A 20,853-nucleotide genomic window follows, 5' to 3' on the forward strand; every position below is an offset into this window, starting at 1 on the left:
CCGAGAAATAACAAATGTTGTTGTTTTAAGCCACTATGTTTTAGAGTGATTTATTATGCAACAATACATAACTAGTCAGTAGGGTTGCTAAACAGCCGAAGGATAAGCCATAGCAGATAAATGTTGGTTTTGTCTTCCCAGAATCAAATGCTCTTTTCTGGTAAATATGCCTTGGTTTCCCTCTGGGGAACCATTCTCTCCATTATTCTCAGTAACCAAGAGGTTTAGATGGGGTTGATTCATCCTCCCCTCCATCTCCCAACTAAATACTCTAAACCTAGACTTGACACATGAGACCCAGTGCTGAGATTTCTGTTGAAATTACTGGAAGGAGAAAAAGCACTCTTCTTGATGGATCTTAAGTTTATAGAAATATCAAGGCCACCAAAGAGGGAGAGGTTTTGTAAAAAAAAAAAAAAAAAAAAAGCCAATACAGAGAAAAAGAAAGTCAAGGAAGAAAAAATGATGAAATCTTGTTATTTAAGACTTTGAATTCAGTAATTCCTCAAGTCAGTCCATTTCTTGACTTCACATAAAGAAATAAGCTTCTTTCTTCATTGCTTACCTTAAATCAATTTGAGATGAATTTATGGGGGAAAAAAGAGATTTTAAACTAGGAGGTTCCATGAAAAGGGGGACCAAATTTGTTCTCATCACAATTATATTTCCCATTGCCTAGTCCAATGCCTGGCAAGTAGGGATCACTCAATAAATATCTAGTGAATGAGTGTATGAAAGTATTTCAAGAAAAACCACTGAATAGGCCCAATTTAGCAAAAATGCAATACAAATGTTTTATAATCACTGAGAAAGTAAAAACAATAAAAACAGTGTTCTAGTTCTAAAATTTTGAAAGATTACTTACAAACATTATTGTAAGTACAAAAACAATTTGGATTAGATAAGTCATTTAAACACCTCCACTGCTCATTTTATCTCATGTAAAAATCCTCTAATCTCTAGGATGACTCCTTTTTATTATGTAAGAAGAACTCCTCTTTCTAGATATATTCTCATCTTGGGGCATTTTTGAAATTAAGGCTAGAATTTATTTAGCAATACTATTAGCTAATCGCCCCCCATGCACTATATGGATAAAATAATTATGTCCCCAAATCAATTGATTAGAACTCACAAGGCATCTTTTGTCATATACACAACACTATAAATAATGCTTTAGTTCCCAGGTTAATTAACAGAAATACCTACTTATATATAACATCACCTAGATCCAATAACTAATTTACAGGAAATACAGAAGATAGAGGAGTATGTCAAACCACACCATAGGGACACAATCAATAAAGTCCAGACTGTGGTAAACTCTGCTGGACAAACAATTTGGTTCCTTCAGCAAATAAAGTGCAGGGGTAAAACCAGAGATGGAAGGGGAACCTATATATTAGGAAACTTAAAAGACATGTCAACCAATTGCAACATGTAAACCATTTTGGATCCTGATTTCAAAACAAACTTTTAAAAATGCGACACGTGGGAAACAGCTGAAAATTTGAACACTTTCTGCATATTTGATAATATTAAGGAATTATTATTTTTAAGGTATAATAATGGTATTGTGGTTATGTTAAAAGAGTCCTTCTCTTAGCTGTATACTGAAAATTTCACAGACAAAATATGATATCTGAATTGGCTTCAAAATAATTGGGGAAGAAGGAAAGTAGATATGGACAATGCCTGGGCCAGGCTTGGTCATGGGTTGGTTGTTAGGGCTGGGTGATGAGTACACAGTGATTCATCACACTATTCTGTCTACTTCTGCATATGTATTAAATTCTCCATAAAAGGGGAACCTGGGTGGCTCAATTGGTTAAGCATCCGATTTCACCTCAGGTCATGATCTCCTGATTTGTGAATAAAAGCCCCATGTCAGGCTCTGTACGGACAACTCAGAGCCTGGAGCCTGTTTCAGATTCTGTGTTTTCCTCTCTCTCTCTGCCCTTCCCACTCACTCTCTGTCTCTGTCTTTCTGTCTGTCTGTCTGTCTCTCTCTCTCAAATACAAACATTAAAAAAAAAAATACTCCATAATAAAATGTTTAAAATTTTAAAAATAAGTAAACAGAACAAAGAAAAACTATAACATACCTAATTATTACAAATCTAGTGACCATATTATCCAAATAAAAAAATCTGGATACTTAGGCTAAAGAACATTTGAGTAGACTTAGAAATTACAAGATACGTGCTTCCAAATAATTATAATAGTCTGAATTCTGAATATGAAGACAGAGGCAATTGATACAATAGAAGGAAGAAGAGTTAGAAGGTACAGTTCTCCTTTCTCTGGCAGAGGGTTTGCCATTGGTACATTGTCTCTGGCCTCTTCCTCGTATCTTTTGTCAACTAACTGTTAAAATATTTGTTGACCAGGCACCTGGGTGGCGCAGTTGGTTGAACATCTGACTCTTGCTTTTGGCTCAGGTCATGATCCCGGAGTCGTGAGGTCGAGCCCCCCCCCCCCCCCCCCCCCCCGTCGGGCTCTGCACTGAGCATGGAGCCTGCTTAAGATTCTCTCATTCTGGGGCTCCTGGGTGGCTCTGTCAGTTAAGCATCTGACTTTGGCTCAGGTCACGATCTTGCGGTTCATGGGTTCAAGCCCTGCGTGGGGCTCTGTGCTGACAGCTCAGAGCATGGGGCCTGCTTCAGATTCTGTGTCTCCCTCTCTCTCTGTCCCTCACCCACTCTCACTCTGTCTCTCTCTCAAAAATAAATAAACATTAAAAAAAAAAGATTCTTTCATTCTCCCTCTGCCCCTCTTGCCCACTTACACTCTCCCTCTCAAAAATAAATAAATTAAAAATTTTTAAATTTATTTGTTGAGCATTTATTATATGCAAGACACTGGGCTTGAGTGAAATAACAGTATTGTACACTTATGAAGCTTATAGTGCATAGATAACCCCCCTACTGGAGTTCTCTGACCTGAACAACATTTTCCTCAACTTTCTACTGCTACATCCCAACCGTTCTGTCCTTTAAAAAATTTTTTTGTTTAATCTTTATTTATTTTTGAAAGAGAGTTTGAGTGGGGGAGGGGCAGAGAGGGAAGACACAGGCTCCAGGCTCCAGGCTCCAGGCTCTGAGCCATCAGCATAGAGCCAGAAATGGTGATCAAACCTACAAACTGTGAGACCATGACCTAAGCTGAAGTTGGACACTCATCCGACTGAGCCACCTAGGTGCCCCCCAAACTTCCCATCTTATTTCACTCCAAAAGTACCTGTTTTTCACTTCCTACCTCCCAATAAGAATTTCCCACTGTTTTCCTACTTTGGCTAGCCTTAGGTAATTCTTAAAAGGAAAAAAAAATTTTGTAAACAGGTTAAATAAGCTTATACAATTATAAATTAATAAAATAATGTAACCCTGACAGTGACTAGCAGGCTAGGCCTGCCATGGGGTCAGGTCCAGGAGTTAAATCTAACTTATTGCAGCTTCTTCCCTCCTTCCGGAACTGAATCCACATAGTCCCTAAATGCTTCAAGTTTCACCATCCCTGCCTCAACCCCATAACCACAGTAGCTGTGGGTACTCAGGTTCTGTATCAGTGAAAGGTTCTTATATTATGTCATGAAAAAGTCACCAATGGCATTGGTGAAATATATTTAATATGACTGAATTTTTATAAACTTGGTTTAAATACAATTAGTGACGATAACTCCATATTCTGTAGAGTGAGCTAATGTGAAAAGAGGCAGGTTTAATCAACCATGGAACATAATCATACCTGCATGGTCCTTCGTTTAGTTAATGTTACTTGAAAATTTTTCCACTCCCAACGCTGCTCCACCACATGTGCAAAAACAACATGCCCATTTCCACAGGCTCCAGCGATCTGAGTGCCATCAATTGACCACGCAATGTTAAATATACTGCCGGTGTTGGGCTTTTCCAAAGCATATGACCACTGGGGAAGAAAGAATGAGAGTAAAATCAATTCACTGGGAAAAAAAATTTAAAGGAGTTTTAAATTGAGCATACATTTTAAGATGATTTTTTAAAAGAATGTGGTTTATCCTAGAATTGAGAAATTTTTTCTTGATAATTGTGTACTGAACAGAAGATACAGATGTAATTTTTAAAGTACACTGTAGAATAATATGATAAAAGTGTATAAAATCTCTCAAGAACTGCAAAACACTCACACTGTTTCCATTCACATCACTACTTTTAAGTAATAATGCTGAATTGGTAAATATAAAGTCTGTAGAAAAAAAAAAAAAGACACCTTACTGTTCTTAAGGACCTCTACAGTCCTTACACTGAAAGGCTGATTATAATATATCAATAATTTTATGTCACTAAAAATTGAAACTGAAGACACAATATAACTAAGACATCTCTGACACACAGTTTAAATCATGAAAGAATAGGTTAATGGACCTTTTTTTTCCTGTTTTTTCTTTCATAATGTAGTAATATAACCTCTTCTAGAATCTACTTATCTCTCTGAGAAAGTTATCTAAAGGTATCAAGAAGCATCATCTAAGACAAAGGAGACTTACGTGTGTGTGTGTGTATATGTGTGTGTGTGTGAATAAGACAGTCAGAAAAAGCCTTTTAAAAGATGACATAACATGCATTTTCTTTCATTTTTCAGATGCAAAATATGTATTTGCTAGAAGGATGATTTATTTATTTGACTAAATTTGCATATATTCCCTTTCCATTCTTCCAACCTTACAGCTTAAAGTCAAATTGAGTCTTGATTTTTTTGTTGTTGATATTTTGGTTGTTCTTGAGTGCATATTTATTTTGCTGTACATTATTGTTGCTTCAAATATATTCATTGTTAGCTACGGGTTCAATGACAAAAAATGTGGAGAAAATTGAAAAAATATAGAAAAATATTCATTAATTCATAGTACTATTAGAAAAGATTTTAAATTCTCAATAAAGTTCATACATACAATAAAAATGCTGAATGACTCTTACTACTCACTGACACTTTTTTCAACTGTCCTTCAAACCTCTACCTATTGCTTAAATAAAAGGCCCTATAAGAAAGTTATCGAGGAGGAGATAATGAACAAACTTTCCCTTCATCAGCAGCATAAAAATGTTAAAAACCTCCTTTTCTGAAATTAAGAAGAGTAAGTTCAACAAAGGAAAATATACAATAGTTGAAGTCATCTTTTTAAAAATAAGTGAAGACAATATCAACAATACAAACAATCTACTTCTGGCAATAAAAAAAATTCATTTATGTTTGACAAACAGAATTATGACTTACTGCATGACTACTATTTTACATAAAAATTATGTGGTTGGTATAGACAAATGAAACTCAATTTATTAATATGTAATAATAGATTGGACTAGGCTTATGGCACATCTATCATTCTAAATTTATTCTCATGGTGTAGATGCAAGAGAAATCTTATTTTATTTTTTTAAAATGTGTATTTATTTTTGACAGAGAGAGAGAGAGACAGCACAAGTGGGACAGGGTCAGAGGGAGAGAGAGAGAGAGAGACAATCCCACGCAGGCTGCTCACTGTGAGCACAGAGCTCGGAGTGAGGCTTAAACTCACAAACCATGAGATCATGATCTGAGCTGAAATCAAGAGTTGGATGCTTAACTGACTGAGCCAACCAGATGCCCCAGAGATCTTATTTTAAATTGTATTTTAAAACCATAGATTCATATTTTAAAACTATTTACTTTAAAGTATGATTTTAAACTACCAAAAGAACCAAATCAGCCAGAAAGAAACATCTTACTAAAATTAAACATAACAAAATGTATCTAAGAACTCCTAGAGGCCTAATCCTAGCTAAGAGGAGAAAAGGGAAAGGGATGTTTAGATAATACTTTCATCACCCTATATTCCTCTGATGTCTTTCATACTCCAGGTACAACAAATATAAAATCTGCACAACAGGGACATCCACTCTCACCACTGTTGTTTAACATATTGTTGGAAGTCCTGGCCACAACAATCAGACAACAAAATGAAATAAAAGGCATCCAAATTGGCAAAGAAGAAGTCAAACTTTCACTTTTTGCAAATGACATGATACTCTACATGGAAAACTTGAAAGACTCCAACAAAAAACTGCTAGAACTGATACCTGAATTCAGCAAAATTGCAGGATATAAAATTAATGTACAGCAATCAGTTGCATTTCTCTACACCAATAACGAAGCAACAGAAAAATTGACAATTGCACCAAGAACCATAAATAATTTATAATTATTATTATTCATTATATTTATAAATAATAATTATTATATTATTATTAAATTATAAACCATTTATAATTACACCAAGAACCACAAAATACCTAGGAATAAAACTAACTAAAGAGATAAAACATCTATATGCTGAAAACTATAGAAAGCTTATCAAAGAAACTGAAGAAGACACAAAGAAATGGAAAAACATTCCATGCTCATGGATTGGAAGAATAAATATTGTTAAAATGTTAATACTAACAAAGGAATCTACACATTCACTGAAACCCCAATCAAAATAGCACCAGCATTCTTCACAGAGCTAGAACAAACATATAATCATAAAATTTGTATGGAACCACAAAAGACCCAGAATAGCCAAAGAAATGTTGAAAAAGAAAACCAAAGCTGGAGGCATCACAATCCCAGACTCTAGCCTATACTACAAAGCTGTAATCATCAAGACACTGTGATATTGGCACAAAAACAGACAAATTGACCAGTGGAATAGAATAGAGAACCCAGAAATGGACCCACAAATATATGGCCAACTAATCTTTGACAAAGTAGGAAAGAGTATCCAATGGAAAAAAGACAGTCTCTTTAGCAAATGGTGCTGGGAGAACTGGACAGCAACATGCAGAAGAATGAAACTGGATCACTTTCTTACATCATACACAAAAAAAATTCAAAATGGATGGAGGACCTAAATGTGAGATAGGAAACCATCAAAATTCTAGAGGTGAAAACAGGAAACAATCTCTTTGACCTCAGCTACAGCAACTTCTTACTTGACATATCCTGAAGGCAAGGGAAATAAAAGCAAAAATGAATTATTGGGACCTCATCAAGATAAAAAGCTTCTGCACAACAAAGGAAATAATCAACAAAACTAAAAGGCAACCAATGGAATGGGAGAAGATATTTGCAAATGACATATCTGATGAAGGGTTAGTATCTAAAATCTATAAAGAACTTACCAAACTCAACACCCGAGAAACAAATAATCCAGTGAAGAAACGGGCAGAAGACATGAATAGACACTTTTCCAAAGAACACTTCCAGATGGTTAACAGACACATCAAAAGATGCTCAACTTTGCTCATCATCAGGGAAATGTATGAATCAAAACCACACTGAGACCGGTCAGAGTGGCTAAAATTAACAACTCAGGAAACAACAGATGTTTGGCGAGGATGTCGAGAAAGGGGAACCGTCTTGCATTGGTGTTGGGAATGCAAACTGGTTCAGCCACTCTGGAAAACAGTATGGAAGTTCCCCAAAAAATTAAAAATAGAATTACCCTATGACCCAGTAATAGCACTACTAGGAATTTATCCAAAGGATACAGGAATGCTGATTCACAGGGGCACATGTATCCCAATGTTTATAGCGGTGCTACCAACAATAGCCAAATTATGGAAAGAGCCCAAATGTCCATTAACCGATGAATGGATAATATAATACAATATACAACATATGTATTATTATATTGTATTATATAATATGTATAATATATACATATATACGTACATATATGTATTGATACAATATACATATATTATATGTACAATACATATTATATTGTATTATACTGTATTATATATTATATTATATGTATAATACAATACATATATTGTATTATATAATGTATATATAATATATACATATATAGGTATACATATATGTATTATTAATACAATATATATACATACATATGTACATATAATATTAATACAACATACATATATAATATATACATAATATGTATATGTATTATATATGTATACATTATATATGTATTATTATGTATTATACGTATACATGTATACATATACATACATGTATGTATACAATATGTATATTGTATACATACATGTATAATACATATTGTACATATAATGTACATGTACATATACATATAATGTGCACATACATATATGTACATGTAATATTAATACAATATACATATATATAATATATACACACATGTACGTATAATATATGTATTATTAATACAATATACATATATTGTATTATATGTATAATACATATTGTATTGTATTATAGTGTATTATATTATATGTATAATACAATACATATATTGTATTATATAATATATACATATATATGTACATATATGTATTATTAATACAACATACATATATATATATATACACACACACATACACACACAAAATGGAATACTACTTGGTGATAAAAAGAATGAAATCTTGCCATTTGCAACAATGTGGATGTAACTGGAGGGTATTATGCTAAGTGAAATAAGTCAGTCAGAGAAAGACATCATACGTTTTCACTCATATGTGGAATTTGAGAAACCTAACAGAAGGCCATCAGGGAAGGGAAGGAAAAATAAGTTACAAACAGAGAGAGGCAAACCATTAAGAGACTCTTAAATACAGAGAACAGACTGAGGGTTGATGGGGGTGGGAGATTTGGGAGGTGGGGAAAATGAGTGATAGACATTGAGGAGGGCACTTGTTGGGATGAGCACTGGGTGTTGTATGTAACTAATGAATCACAGGAATCTACTCCTGAAGCCAAGACCACACTGTATATTAGCTAACTTGACAAGAAAGTATTAAAAAAAAACCCAAAACCCTATGTCCAAATGTTTATAGTGACATTATTTATAACAGCCAAAAACCTGAAAGATGCAAATGTCCATAAAATGATGAATGGAAAAACAAAATATGTTATATTCATATAATGTTTGGCAGTATTATTTGGCAATAAAGAGGAAGGAAATAGGGCGCCTAGCTGGCTGAGTGACTCTTGATCTCGGGATTGTGAGTTCAAGCCCCGAATTGGCATAGAGCGTACTTCAAAAAAAGAAAAGAAAAGAGAAAAAAAGAAGAAAAGAAAAGAAAAGAGGCACCTGGGTGGCTCAGTTGGTTAAGTGTCCAATTCTTGAGTTTGGCTCAGGTCATGATCTCTCAGTCCTGAAACTGAGCCTGGCACTGGGTGTGGAGACTGCTTGAGATTCTCTCCCCCTTTCCCTCTGCCCCTCCCCTGCTCAGGCACATGCACGTGATCTCTCTCTCAAAAAAGGAATGAAGCAATAAAACATGCTGCAACATGGATGAACCTTGAAAACATTATGCTAAGTGAAAGAAGCTAGTCACAAAAGGCCACATACTATATTATTCCATTTAGATGAAATAGCCACAAGAGAAAATAAAAGAAGATTAGTGGTTGCCATGAGACATGGGGAGGGGAATAGGAGTGACTGCTAATGGGTATGGGTTTCTTTTTGTGGTGATGAAAATGTTCTGAAATTCTGAAATTAGATTAGTCAGTTGCACAGCTCTGCACTAAAAATGACTGAATTCTACACTTTAATAAAAGGGTGAACTTTACAATATGTGATATATATCTCAATAAAATTGTCATTTAAAAAGAAGAAAATAGGTTTACGAACAAAAGAATGTAAAAAAGAAATTTTAAAACTCTTTGTAGTGTTGGTATGGCTATTCTGAGCATTTTCACTAGTGTTTTTTTGTTTTTTTTTTTTTTCCTTTTTTTTTTCCTTTTTTTTTTTCACTAGTGTTTTTAAATAACTAGGATTTTTGGCTAGGTGAAACCAGATACTGAAGTAAGACTGGTGAGGGTAAATAAAATCCTATAGTTTCTGGATTTGAACTGGAAGTATCAGTTTGAGTTTGTGAAAAAAAATTCCTAGCTCTGTCCACTAAAAAGGGCTAGAAAAGCAATGATCAACTTAGTAACAGTGAGCACCCCTAACACTTTAGGGTTTTCTCTCAATATCATTTTCCATGTTTCCACAAAATAAACCTGGGCACACTAAAGAAAAAGCTGATAGGAGATGTGGGTCAGAAAAAATAAAGTATGAATTTGGAACATTTTGTCATACTTAGAAAACAAGGGAAGTGATAAAAGCCTACAAGATTCTGACAAAAAAAAAAAAAGGCTGGTTAAAATTGGGCCGATTTGAGCATTTTATTTATTGGAATACACCAATTATGTTAAAATTAGTGAGTTTATGACCTTAACAATAACATTTATTGGTTGTATTTGGAGACTACAAGACTACAAGGCTACTGGTGTAATGAATCCCCATTTACCCATTACCCAGTTTCCAGCAGTTACCAACTAATGGCTCATTCTTAGCTCATCTGTACCACCACCTACTTCTCCATGGCCTAGATTATTTTGAGCAAGTCCCTGACAGCATATCATTTCATCACTAAATATTTTAGTATATTTAGTGATGAACACAAAGACTTTTTTTAACTTAACCTCAACAACATTAAACAATAATTAACAATAATTACCCAGTCACTGTTCAAATTTATATTTTTGGAAACTAATAGTTAAAGAGAAATAATCAGGAATTTATTCTGCCTTTGTTATATGAACTATACCCCAGGGTAACCAACAGTCAAGGAGATGTTTCTTTTGTAGAACTACTGCAGTTAGATGAAGAAATGAGAATTAGAATATTACCATTTTATGAGGTACCTGGGTGGCTCAGTCAGTTAAGGGTCCAACTTTGGCTCAGGTCATGATCTCACGGTTAGTGAGTTCAAGCCCTGGGTCGGGTTCTGTGCTGACAGCCCAGAGCCTGGAGCCTGCTTTGGATTCTGTCTCCCTCTCTCTCTGCGCCACCCCCCCCCCCCCAACTCCTTCTCTCTGTCTCTCTCTCAAAAATAAACAAACATCAAAAAAAAGAATATTACCAATTTGCAGTTGTAAGTGAATTAGTAGATCTAGACAATGATCATCATTTGCTAATAACATAAGAGAGACAATCAGACATTAAATGCTTCCTGCTGGAAGTATACAATATCACCTATGAAGTTCTTACATTTTTTTCTTAGTTTTTTTACTTATTTTTTTCTTGCCAAAAAAATCAAACCTGATTCTGATCAGGACTCTAGATCTAACTACCAATTTACAGGAAATAAAGGAAACAGAGCAACATGTTAGATGACACCATGAGACTGCAGATGGCAAAATCTAGACTGTGGGAAAATATAGGATATGACCAGTTTCTTCAACTACAGAAAATTACAAGGGGAAAAAATGTGGAAGGGGAACTTACAGATCAGCCAATCACAATAATTGTATCTTATTTGCATCTTGATTTCAACAAACTGAAAAAAAAATTGGAAAAATTTGAACAGTGACTGGATATTTGCTAATATTAAGGAATTATTGTTAATTGTTTTTAGGTTTAATAATGGTAATGAGTTTAGGTTAAAAGTCTTTGTGTTCTTAGTGATATATACTGAAATATTTAGTGATGAAATGATATGCTCTTAGGGATTTACTCAAAATAATCCTGGCCATGGAGAAATAGGTGGTAGTACAGATAAGAATTAGTCATTAGTTGATAACTGCTAGAAACTGGGTGATGGAGGTTCATTATATAGTCATTCTCAAAAAGTGATCACTGGGCCAGAAGCTTAAGCACCATCTGGGAACTTATTGAAAATGCAAATTTTTTGGCCCTACCTTAGATCTACTGTATTAGAGAGACTGGAGTGGGGCCCAGCAATCTATTTTAACAATAACTCTAGGTAATTCTAATGCACACTAAAGTTTGAAAACCAGTGCTTTACGTTATTTTCCTACTGTATTATCTGAAAGTCTAATAATAAAAGTGAATGAGGAAATAATAATTCACTAATAATAAAAATGAAATGAGGAAAAAATGAGGTTGATGAATGTGTAACAGGGAAAAACTTAGCATGTTGACTCCATATTGCTTCTACTTCTCTTGCTACTGTGACCTATAGCTTAGAACATTCTGCTTAGCCCTGCACTTAGGCGTTTTACAGCTAAGGTTTGCAGAAACTGCTTTTTACCCAAAATCTACCACACCCAAGGAGATAAGGAAGTACATAACAGAAATGACTTGCGGTGTTTAAGATTTACAGAAACACGATGACCGGATTCCTGTACGCAAAGATCAACTGACCAAGAACAAAGAAGTTACGTGACCTTTCTCAGATGTCTACTGGTGTCAGTCACCTTTTAACTTCACCCCCCTTTCAACTTCTCCTCTTCCTAACATAAAAGCAACTCAAATCTTATGCTCTGGGGAGATGGCTCTTTGGGACAATAGTCCACCATCTCTTTGATTTTCTGACGTTCCAAACAGAGTCATTCTCCTTGCCCCAATATCTAGCCTCTCAATTTATTGGCCTGTTGTGTGGTGAGCAGAACAAGCTTGGACTTGGTAACAAATGTAAGAAACCAAGTTTACAATGTAACTATGAGAAGCTGGATTAGTAGCTAAGGCACAGGTCATGTAATTTTTCTCAAGAGGGGGCAGATGAATTGGCAGAGAATGAACAGTGAGCCAGTTGCTAATGATAGTCTTAAACCAAATCACAGATTTTGCTTTTCTTATAGAACAGTGACTGTATGTTAAAATCATATAGAGAATATTAAAAAATAGACCCAGGTTCCATCCCAAGAATTTCTGGATTTAATTAGTTGGAGTCCTGGGTTTTGGTATCTTTTATAAAAGCATCCCAGATGATTCTAATGTGCAAACAGAATTAAGAAGCAGTGTCATAACTTTTCAGTGTTTAAGAATCTCTGGAAGGGGCGCCTGGGTGGCTCAGTTGGCTAAGCGGCCGACTTCGGCTCAGGTCATGATCTCGCAGTCCATGAGTTGGAGCCCCGCGTCAGGCTCTGTGCTGACAGCTCAGAGCCTGGAGCCTGTTTCAGATTCTGTGCCTTCCTCTCTCTGACCCTCCCCCGCTCATGCTCTGTCTCTCCCTGTCTCAAAAATAAATTTTAAAAAAAACGTTAAAAAAAAAAAAAAAAAAAAAAGAATCTCTGGAAGAGGGGTGCTTGGGTGGCTCAGTCCGTTGAGCAGATGACTCTTGATTTCAGCTCAGGTCATGATCTCAAGGTCATGAGATCGACCCCCATGTCAAGCTCTGGGCTGAGCGTGGAGCCTGATTGAGATTCTCTCTCTCTCCCTCTCTCTCTGCCCCTACCCCACATGCTTGTACTCTCTGTCTCTCTGTCTCTCAAAAAAGAAAGAAGAAAGAAAGAAAGAAAGAAAGAAAGAAAGAAAGAAAGAAAGAAAGAAAGAAAGAAAGAAAGAAAGAAAGAAAGAAAGAAAGAAAGAAAGAAAAGAGAAAAAGAAAAGGAAAGAAAAGAAAAGTAAAAGAAAAAGAATCTCCAGAAGAGCTCAGTAAATTTTCTGGCCCTCATATCCCAGAGGGTCAGGTTCAATAGGATGGGGTGGGGTGGGGCCCATTAATTTGCATCTAACAAGCAGGCAATATAGATGCTGCCGGCCTGAGTATATCCTAACGTAAGGAATAGTTTGGTTAAAGAGAGAGATAAGTAAGTGGTAAGTGAGAGGGATATTTAAAAATTCATCTTCAGGGTTCTTATTAGTATCACTAAATTACACCTAAGGAGGTTCCCTCATTTCTTTCTAGAGGTTGAAACACAAATGTGAATCTAATATTCCATGGCGTATTTGGGGAAAAGAAGAGACTTAGAGTGTTAAAAGTCTCTTTAGGGGCGCCTGGGTGGCTCAGTCAGTTGAGCGTCCGACTTTCGGTTCAGGTCATGATCTCACAGTGGTGAGTTCGAGCCCCGCATCGGGCTCTGTGCTGACAGCTCAGAGCCTGGAGCCTGCTTTGGATTCTGTGTCTCCTTCTCTCTCTGCCCCTCCCCCACTCATGCACTGTCTGTCTCTCTCTCTCTCTCTCTCTCTCTCTCTCTCTGTCAAAAATAAATAAACATTAAAAAAAAATTTTTTTTAATCTCTTTAAAGCACAAATGATAAATAGATCTTTTTGACTTATCAACAATTGTTAAGTTATTATTTATGGACAAATTATTATGTATGGACATGTGGACATATATATTATATATGGACAAAATAACCTTATCGTCCAACCCTCCCTCCCAAATTTCTTAACTATTAAAGACCCAAGTTCTGATGATTTGCTTGTATTTTTTTTTGTTACTAGAGTCATCTAAAAAAAAAATCACTTAATTTTATTATTTTTATTTTTTTAGTTTTATTTTTTTTTAATAAATCACTTCTTAATTTTAATAAAATTTTAACAAAATTTTCTAACACTTTTTTTTTTTAGTTTTTTATTTCTTTATTTTGAGAGAGAGCAAGAGCTCAAGTGGGGCTGGGGACAGAGACATAGAGAGGCTCCACACCATCAGCACAGAGCCTGAAATGGGGCTCAAACTCATGAATTAGGAGATCGTGACCTGAGCCAAAACCAAGATCCAGATGCTTAACTGACTGAGCCATCCTAGCGCCCCTGAAAACATAAAAATTTAATGTAACTTAAGTATCATGATATGTATTCTTTGAAGTTTGTTTTTAGGGATAAGTTGCATGTTGCAGATTTTATTTTACTTATTTATTAATATTTAATAATTTATTGCCAAGTTAGCTAACATACAATGAGTGTATACAGTGTAGTCTTCACTTTGGGAGTAGATTCTCATGATTCATCACTTACATACAACACCCAGTGCTCATCCCAACAAGTGCCCTCCTCAGTGCCCGTCACCCATTTTCCCTGCCCCCCAACTCCCCCACCCCCATCAACTCTCAGTTTGTTCTCTGTATTTAAGAGTCTCTTACGGTTTGCCTCCCTCTGTGTTTGTTAACTTATTTTTCCTTCCCTTCCCCTATGGTCTTGTTAAGTTTCTCAAATTCCACATGAGTGAAAACATATATCTGTCTTTCTCTGACTTATTTCATTTAGCACAATACCCTCCAATTCCATCCATGTTGTTGCAAATGGCAAAATTTCATTCTTTTTCATCACCAAGTAGTATTCCATTGTATGTATATGTATATGTGTGTGTGTGTGTATATATATATATGTATATATATATATATATACACACACACACACCACGTATCTTCTTTATCCATTTATCAGTTGATGGACATTGGGCTCTTTCCATAATTTGGCTATTGTTGATAGTGCTGCTATAAACATTGGGGTACATGTGCCCCTACAAATCAGCACTCCTGTATCCTCTGGATAAATTCCTAGTAGTGATATTGCTGGGTTGTAGGATAATTTTATTTTTAAATTATTTGGGGGTGCCTGGGTTGCTCGGTTAAGAGTCCAACTTCAGCTCAGGTCATGATCTCACAGTTCATGAGTTCAAGCCCCGCATCGGCTCTGGGCTGACAGCTAGGAGCCTGGAACCTGCTTTGGATTTTATGTCTCCCTCTCTCTCTCTACTCCTTGCCCACTCACACTCTGTCTCTCTCTCTCTCAAAAATAAAACATTAAAAAAATTTTAAAAATATTTTGAGGAACCTCCATACTGTTTTCCAGAGTGGCTGAACCGGTTTGCATTCCCAACAACAGTGCAAGAGGGTTTCCCTTTCTCCACAGCCTCACCAACATCTGTTGTTTCCTGAGTTGTTAATTTTAGCCACTCTGACCAGTGTGAGGTGGTATCTCAGTGATTTGTATTTCCCTGATGATGAGCAAAGTTGAGCATCTTTTCATGTGTCTGTTAGCCACCTGGAAGTGTTCTTTGGAAAAGTGTCTATTCATATGTTCTGCCCGTTTCTTCACTAGATTATTTGCTTTTCGGGTGTTGAGTTTGGTAAGTTCTTTATAGATTTTAGATACTAACCCTTTATCAGATATGTCATTTGCAAATATCTTCTCCCATTCCATCAGTTGCCTTTTAGTTTTGTTGATTATTTCCTTTGCTGTGCAGAAGCTTTTTATCTTGATGAGGTCCCAGTAATTCATTTTTGCTTTTACTTCCCTTGCCTTCAGAGACATTTCAAGTAAGAGGTCAAAGAGGTTGTTGCCCTGAACATAGGTTTTTGTGTAGACATGTTTTCATTTCTCTTGGGTAATACCTAGGAGAATTGCTGTGTCTATTGTAACTCTCTTTGACCTTTAGGAGAACTGCCAAACTCTCTTCCAAAGGCAGGGCAATTGTCTGAATATCTACTGTGAGCACAAGGAGCCAACAATCAAATCATTTAAAGTCATTTGTAACACCTTCTTTCTAGGTAGACATACAAACAACTAAATACATAATTAGGGCCACTTGTTTAATATCCTTTTGAGTTTTAGGAGCTGCTTTCTAAAAATTTCATTTTGTTTTGGGGTACATGGGTGGCTCAGTCAGTTAAGCATCCAAGTCTTTATTTGGCTCAGGATATGATCTCACAGTTCATGAGACTAAGCCCCAACTTGTGCTATGAGCCGAAAGCAAGGAGTCGGCTTGGGATTCTCTCTCTCTCTGCCCCTCCCCCACACTCTCTCAAGCATCTACTCTCTCTTTCTCTCAAAATAAATAAACACTTTTTAAAATTTCATTTTGTTTTGTAATTAAGTAAAATATTTACATGGTTCCAAAGTTCAATTCACCAAAAAAATTATAGAGCAAGGTAAAGTCAAACAAGTCTCATTTCTACCCTTTCTCTCCCCCATTCTCCTTCCCCACACAGATGAATATTTTTTATTTTGTTTTATCCCTTACATCTTTGTCAGTGTGTGTGTGCACCAGCTTTACCTAAGAAAGGGGTGTGGGTCTATTTTATTTGCTCTCCCTTTTTTGGAATATATTCTAGTATACAGGAAGGTTTCTATTTTTAATCTTATGATTACCTTTATACAAATTACCTTTGTAAAAATCCCTTTATCTTCATGCCACCTTTGGGGCATTTTTCTGTTGGTTGTCCATTATAAGCAACATGAAAATTAGGAGATATCCTCCCCCCTCCCTTTTCCCTACATCTGATTTTAAGTAATATATTTTTATTAAGAAAGCAACTTTGACTCTTCATATACTTCTCATTCTACCCCATTTTTGTAATGTTGATGCCTAGAGCCAATACATACAATACTGTATCCTTCAGAGACACATTTTGTCCTGGTTCTACAGATAAATCTATATCTAGGGCTCACAATCAGTACTTATTTTACTATAAGCCTAGTCATATTGTTAACCTGAAGCCAATTCTCCAGTAGACTCCTTGAAACACTCATGGGAACAATATTCCTTGAGTTCTCATATGTTTATACCAGCTTGCTTATTATGATCTTTAAAATTCAGAATGGCTAGATATAAAATCTTTGGCCCACCTATTCTTTGAGTATCCTATGTTAACCTACTGTCTCCCTGCATAAAGCGTTGCTATCGAAGTCTGATGACATTTTTATTTTCTTCCTTCTATGAGTGACTTAGTCTTTTCCCTGGATGCCCATAAGATTTTTTTCTTTTTCTTGTAACTCCTATAGTTTTATTAGCATATACAAGGGTATTGGGTCAATTCTCCTACATATCTAGTATGCCTTTTCAATACCAATTTTAAATCTCCTATGTTTGAGGAAATCTTTCTTCAATGGTAGCTTGTAGTATTTGTTCTATTCGTTACTTTGTGCTTCTCCTTTGACGACTCATATTATATATACTTTGGATCTTTACCTCCTGTATCTATCACTTTCTATCAAAACTTTGTATCTCTTTTGCCATTTCCTGGCTTCCATTTCCCATTCTATTTATCCCTTAAGGCATTTTCCATTGTATTTATTTGCTCTTATATTCCTTCTAGTTTTGTCTTCACTTTTGTAATAATTTTACCATTTTTGTAATTCTCTTTTGAATTCTGCCATCTCTCTTAAAAATTTCCTTTTCTCCAGTCACTTCAATTCTTAATTTTCCTGGTTTTGACTTACATGGTTATTTCACAACTTTTGTCATGTTTTTAATATCCTTCAACTTGTTTTGAATTATTTGGCAGGGCTGGCCTGTTTATGGTATGCCTTCATTGTCTTTCACAACATTATGTAATTTGACTATGATCCTGTTCTAGGACTATGATACTACAGATTTCTGCCCAATTTCAACTGCTGTTCTCAGATTGGCCCATCTCATTTTTCGGGATTTGTTGGTGATTTGGGAGTTCTTTCTTCATGGTCTTAGAAGCCAACTGATTTTCCTCTGCTTCCTCACACACAGATGCTCACCACATATACCTGTTAATGATATTTTGGAAAACCACTTGTATTTGGAAGCTTACAGTAATATAGCATCACCTAAGTTTTGTTGTAGTTGCTACCTGTGGGTTTTTGGTTATATTCTCTTACTTTCTCTGTTTTATGAGAGAGAAGTTGAGAGGATTCAAAAATTTTGCCACTATACCTATAGATAAATCTCATAGACATATGGTTGAATGAAAAAAATTAGACAAAAGTAAAAATGCTGTATGATTCCACTTACAATAAAGGTCAAAAACAGATAAAACTAATCTATGGTGACACAGTGAGAATAGTAGTTACAATGGAGGAGTAACTGACTGGGAGGAGGCACAAACAAAGTTTCTGGGTTGTTGATAATATTCCATAACAATATGGGTGGTGGTTTCTTGGATATTTACATATATAAAAATTTACTGAACCGTACACATAAGATACTGTATATGTTATACCTCAAGTTTTAAAAATGCTGCCTCTATCATTATCTTTCCCTTCAACCTATTTCATTGAAATCATACTCATGTTTTGCTTTCTTAGTTTGAGTACTTTGAGACATAACATAATATTGAGCTAAAATAAGTATACAAAAGTAAAGGACACACAAAAAATGTATTCACAGTAATCATGACCATGTAAAAAATACGTCCATTCAGGGGTGCCTAGCTGGCTCAGTGAACACAGCATGTGACTCTTGATCTCAGGATTGTAAATTTGAGCCCCATGTTGGGAGTAAAGATTATTTAACAAAATAAAATTTTTTTAACGTTTTATTTATTTTTGAGACAGGGAGAGACAGAGCATGAACAGGGGAGGGTCAGAGAGAGGGAGACACAGAATCTGAAACAGGCTCCAGGCTCTGAGCTGTCAGCACAGAGCCCAACGCGGGGCTCGAACTCACAGACCGCGACATCATGACCTGAGCCGAAGTCGGCCGCTTAACCAACTGAGCCACCCAGGCGCCCCAAAATAAAATTTTTAAAAAAATCTGTTCAAAGACTTGAAAGGTACATAGATACATACAAATATGAAAATATTTGATGTTTTTGGAATGATCATGGGAATGATTTTTTCTATTTTTTGTTTTCATTATTTTTATTATATTGCTTTTTCTTCAAAATACAAGCTTTTCTGTATATCTAATTGAACTATTTAATATTATCACTATTTGTGCCTTCACAATACTAAGAGGTTTTCTAGTTTTTTCCCTAATTCAAAGCAATAAATTGATTGCAGCTAACAGTTTTCTAGGATGTGGAACGTGAAAAGGTAAGTAAAAATAACTTTTGGCTTGGTTAAGTACAAATAATTTCTAAAAACACAAGATAAGCAAAGAACAGAAAAAATAGAAAAAGCAGTAATTATAAAAGAAGTTTATAGAACACAAATGTGACCTGTATTCACAATATGATATTCAAGTAAAACATCAATGTTATTTTGAGCTGCCTATAAAGAAGCACTATGTCACTGAGCAAGAGCACAACAATTGATTGCTGGTGTGCTTTTGAGAGACTTAGCAATGTATTTTTTTTTCTAAAGGCAGTCTTGAAAAATTGTGAGGCTGGCCAGTTTGGTTTTGGCTTTGGGAAAATATCACTGGCACCTCCCCAAATATCCAGAACTTTGATTATGTTCTATGGCCAGTCAAAATCCTCCCCACAAAGGGCCATCTCCCTGGGTAGTAGTATTTTATGCTTTTCTCATCCAAAATCTGCTCTCAACTGGCCAAATTACTTAGAAAAGGACCTGATAAGAACAAGTTTAATGTGCTACTCTTATAACACTAATATTTTTTAAGAAATAATAATTTCTTAAGTCAAGCAATAAAGCTAAGGGAAATTTTGTTATCAATAAGAAGGTGGCGAAAGCCTTACCCAGGACATCTCCACCCACATAACTCATTGCTAAGATTGGCCTGGAACAGCAGTTGCAGATACAGTTTTCTATTACTGTTGTAACAAATTACCACAAACTTAGAACCTTTCATAGATCATAAATCCAACACTGGTTTTATTGAGCTAAAACCAAGGTATTGTTGGGGCACCTGAGTGACTCAGTCAGTTAAGTGTCCGACTTCAGCTCAGGTCACTATCTTGTGTTTTGGGAGTTCAAGCCCCGCATTGGGCTCTAGGCTGACAGCTCAGAGTCTGGAGCCTGCTTCGGATTTTGTATCTCCTTCTCTCTCTGCCCCTCCCCCACTCGGGTCTCAGTCTCTCTCTCTCTCAAAGATAAATAAACATTAAACAAAACTTTTTTTTAAATCAAGGTGTTAGCAAGGCTACATTCCTTTCCGAGGGCTCTAGGGGAAGATACATTTCCTTGATTATTCAGGGTGTTAGCAGAATTCAGGTTCTTATAGCTGTAGAATGGAGGTCCTCATTTCCATGCTGGCCATTGGTAGCTTCTAGAGGCCACCTGAATTCCATTGGCTGTGGTGCCCCATTCAGAGAAAATACGAACATCTTAGAATCCTGATGGGAAAGTCCTTAAGGATCAATTTTAAATTATAAATCTATGGACCCTAAAAAGATGTTACTGCAAGTAATTAGACACGGCCTAAAAGTATGGAAAAATCTATAGAATTTCTTTAAAAGGGAAAAGAGGGAAGAAAGGAAAGATAATTGAACAGAAATGATTTAATAAA

The 20,853-nt window shown here is 35.6% G+C and overlaps 1 protein-coding gene across 3 annotated transcripts in view; it reads right to left on the bottom strand.

Annotated features, from left to right (window-relative positions):
• Positions 1-20,853, bottom strand: part of IFT80 (intraflagellar transport 80) — a 133,883-nt gene that overhangs the window by 49,857 nt on the left and 63,173 nt on the right. For all 3 annotated transcript variants that reach the window (XM_058730351.1, XM_058730350.1, XM_058730352.1), the window contains one exon: positions 3,748-3,927. In XM_058730351.1, the coding sequence (XP_058586334.1) occupies positions 3,748-3,927 (180 nt within the window). The remainder of the gene's footprint in view (positions 1-3,747; positions 3,928-20,853) is intronic.

This window comes from Neofelis nebulosa, chromosome 5 (genome assembly GCF_028018385.1).
Source record: "Neofelis nebulosa isolate mNeoNeb1 chromosome 5, mNeoNeb1.pri, whole genome shotgun sequence".
Taxonomy (NCBI): domain Eukaryota; kingdom Metazoa; phylum Chordata; class Mammalia; order Carnivora; family Felidae; genus Neofelis; species Neofelis nebulosa.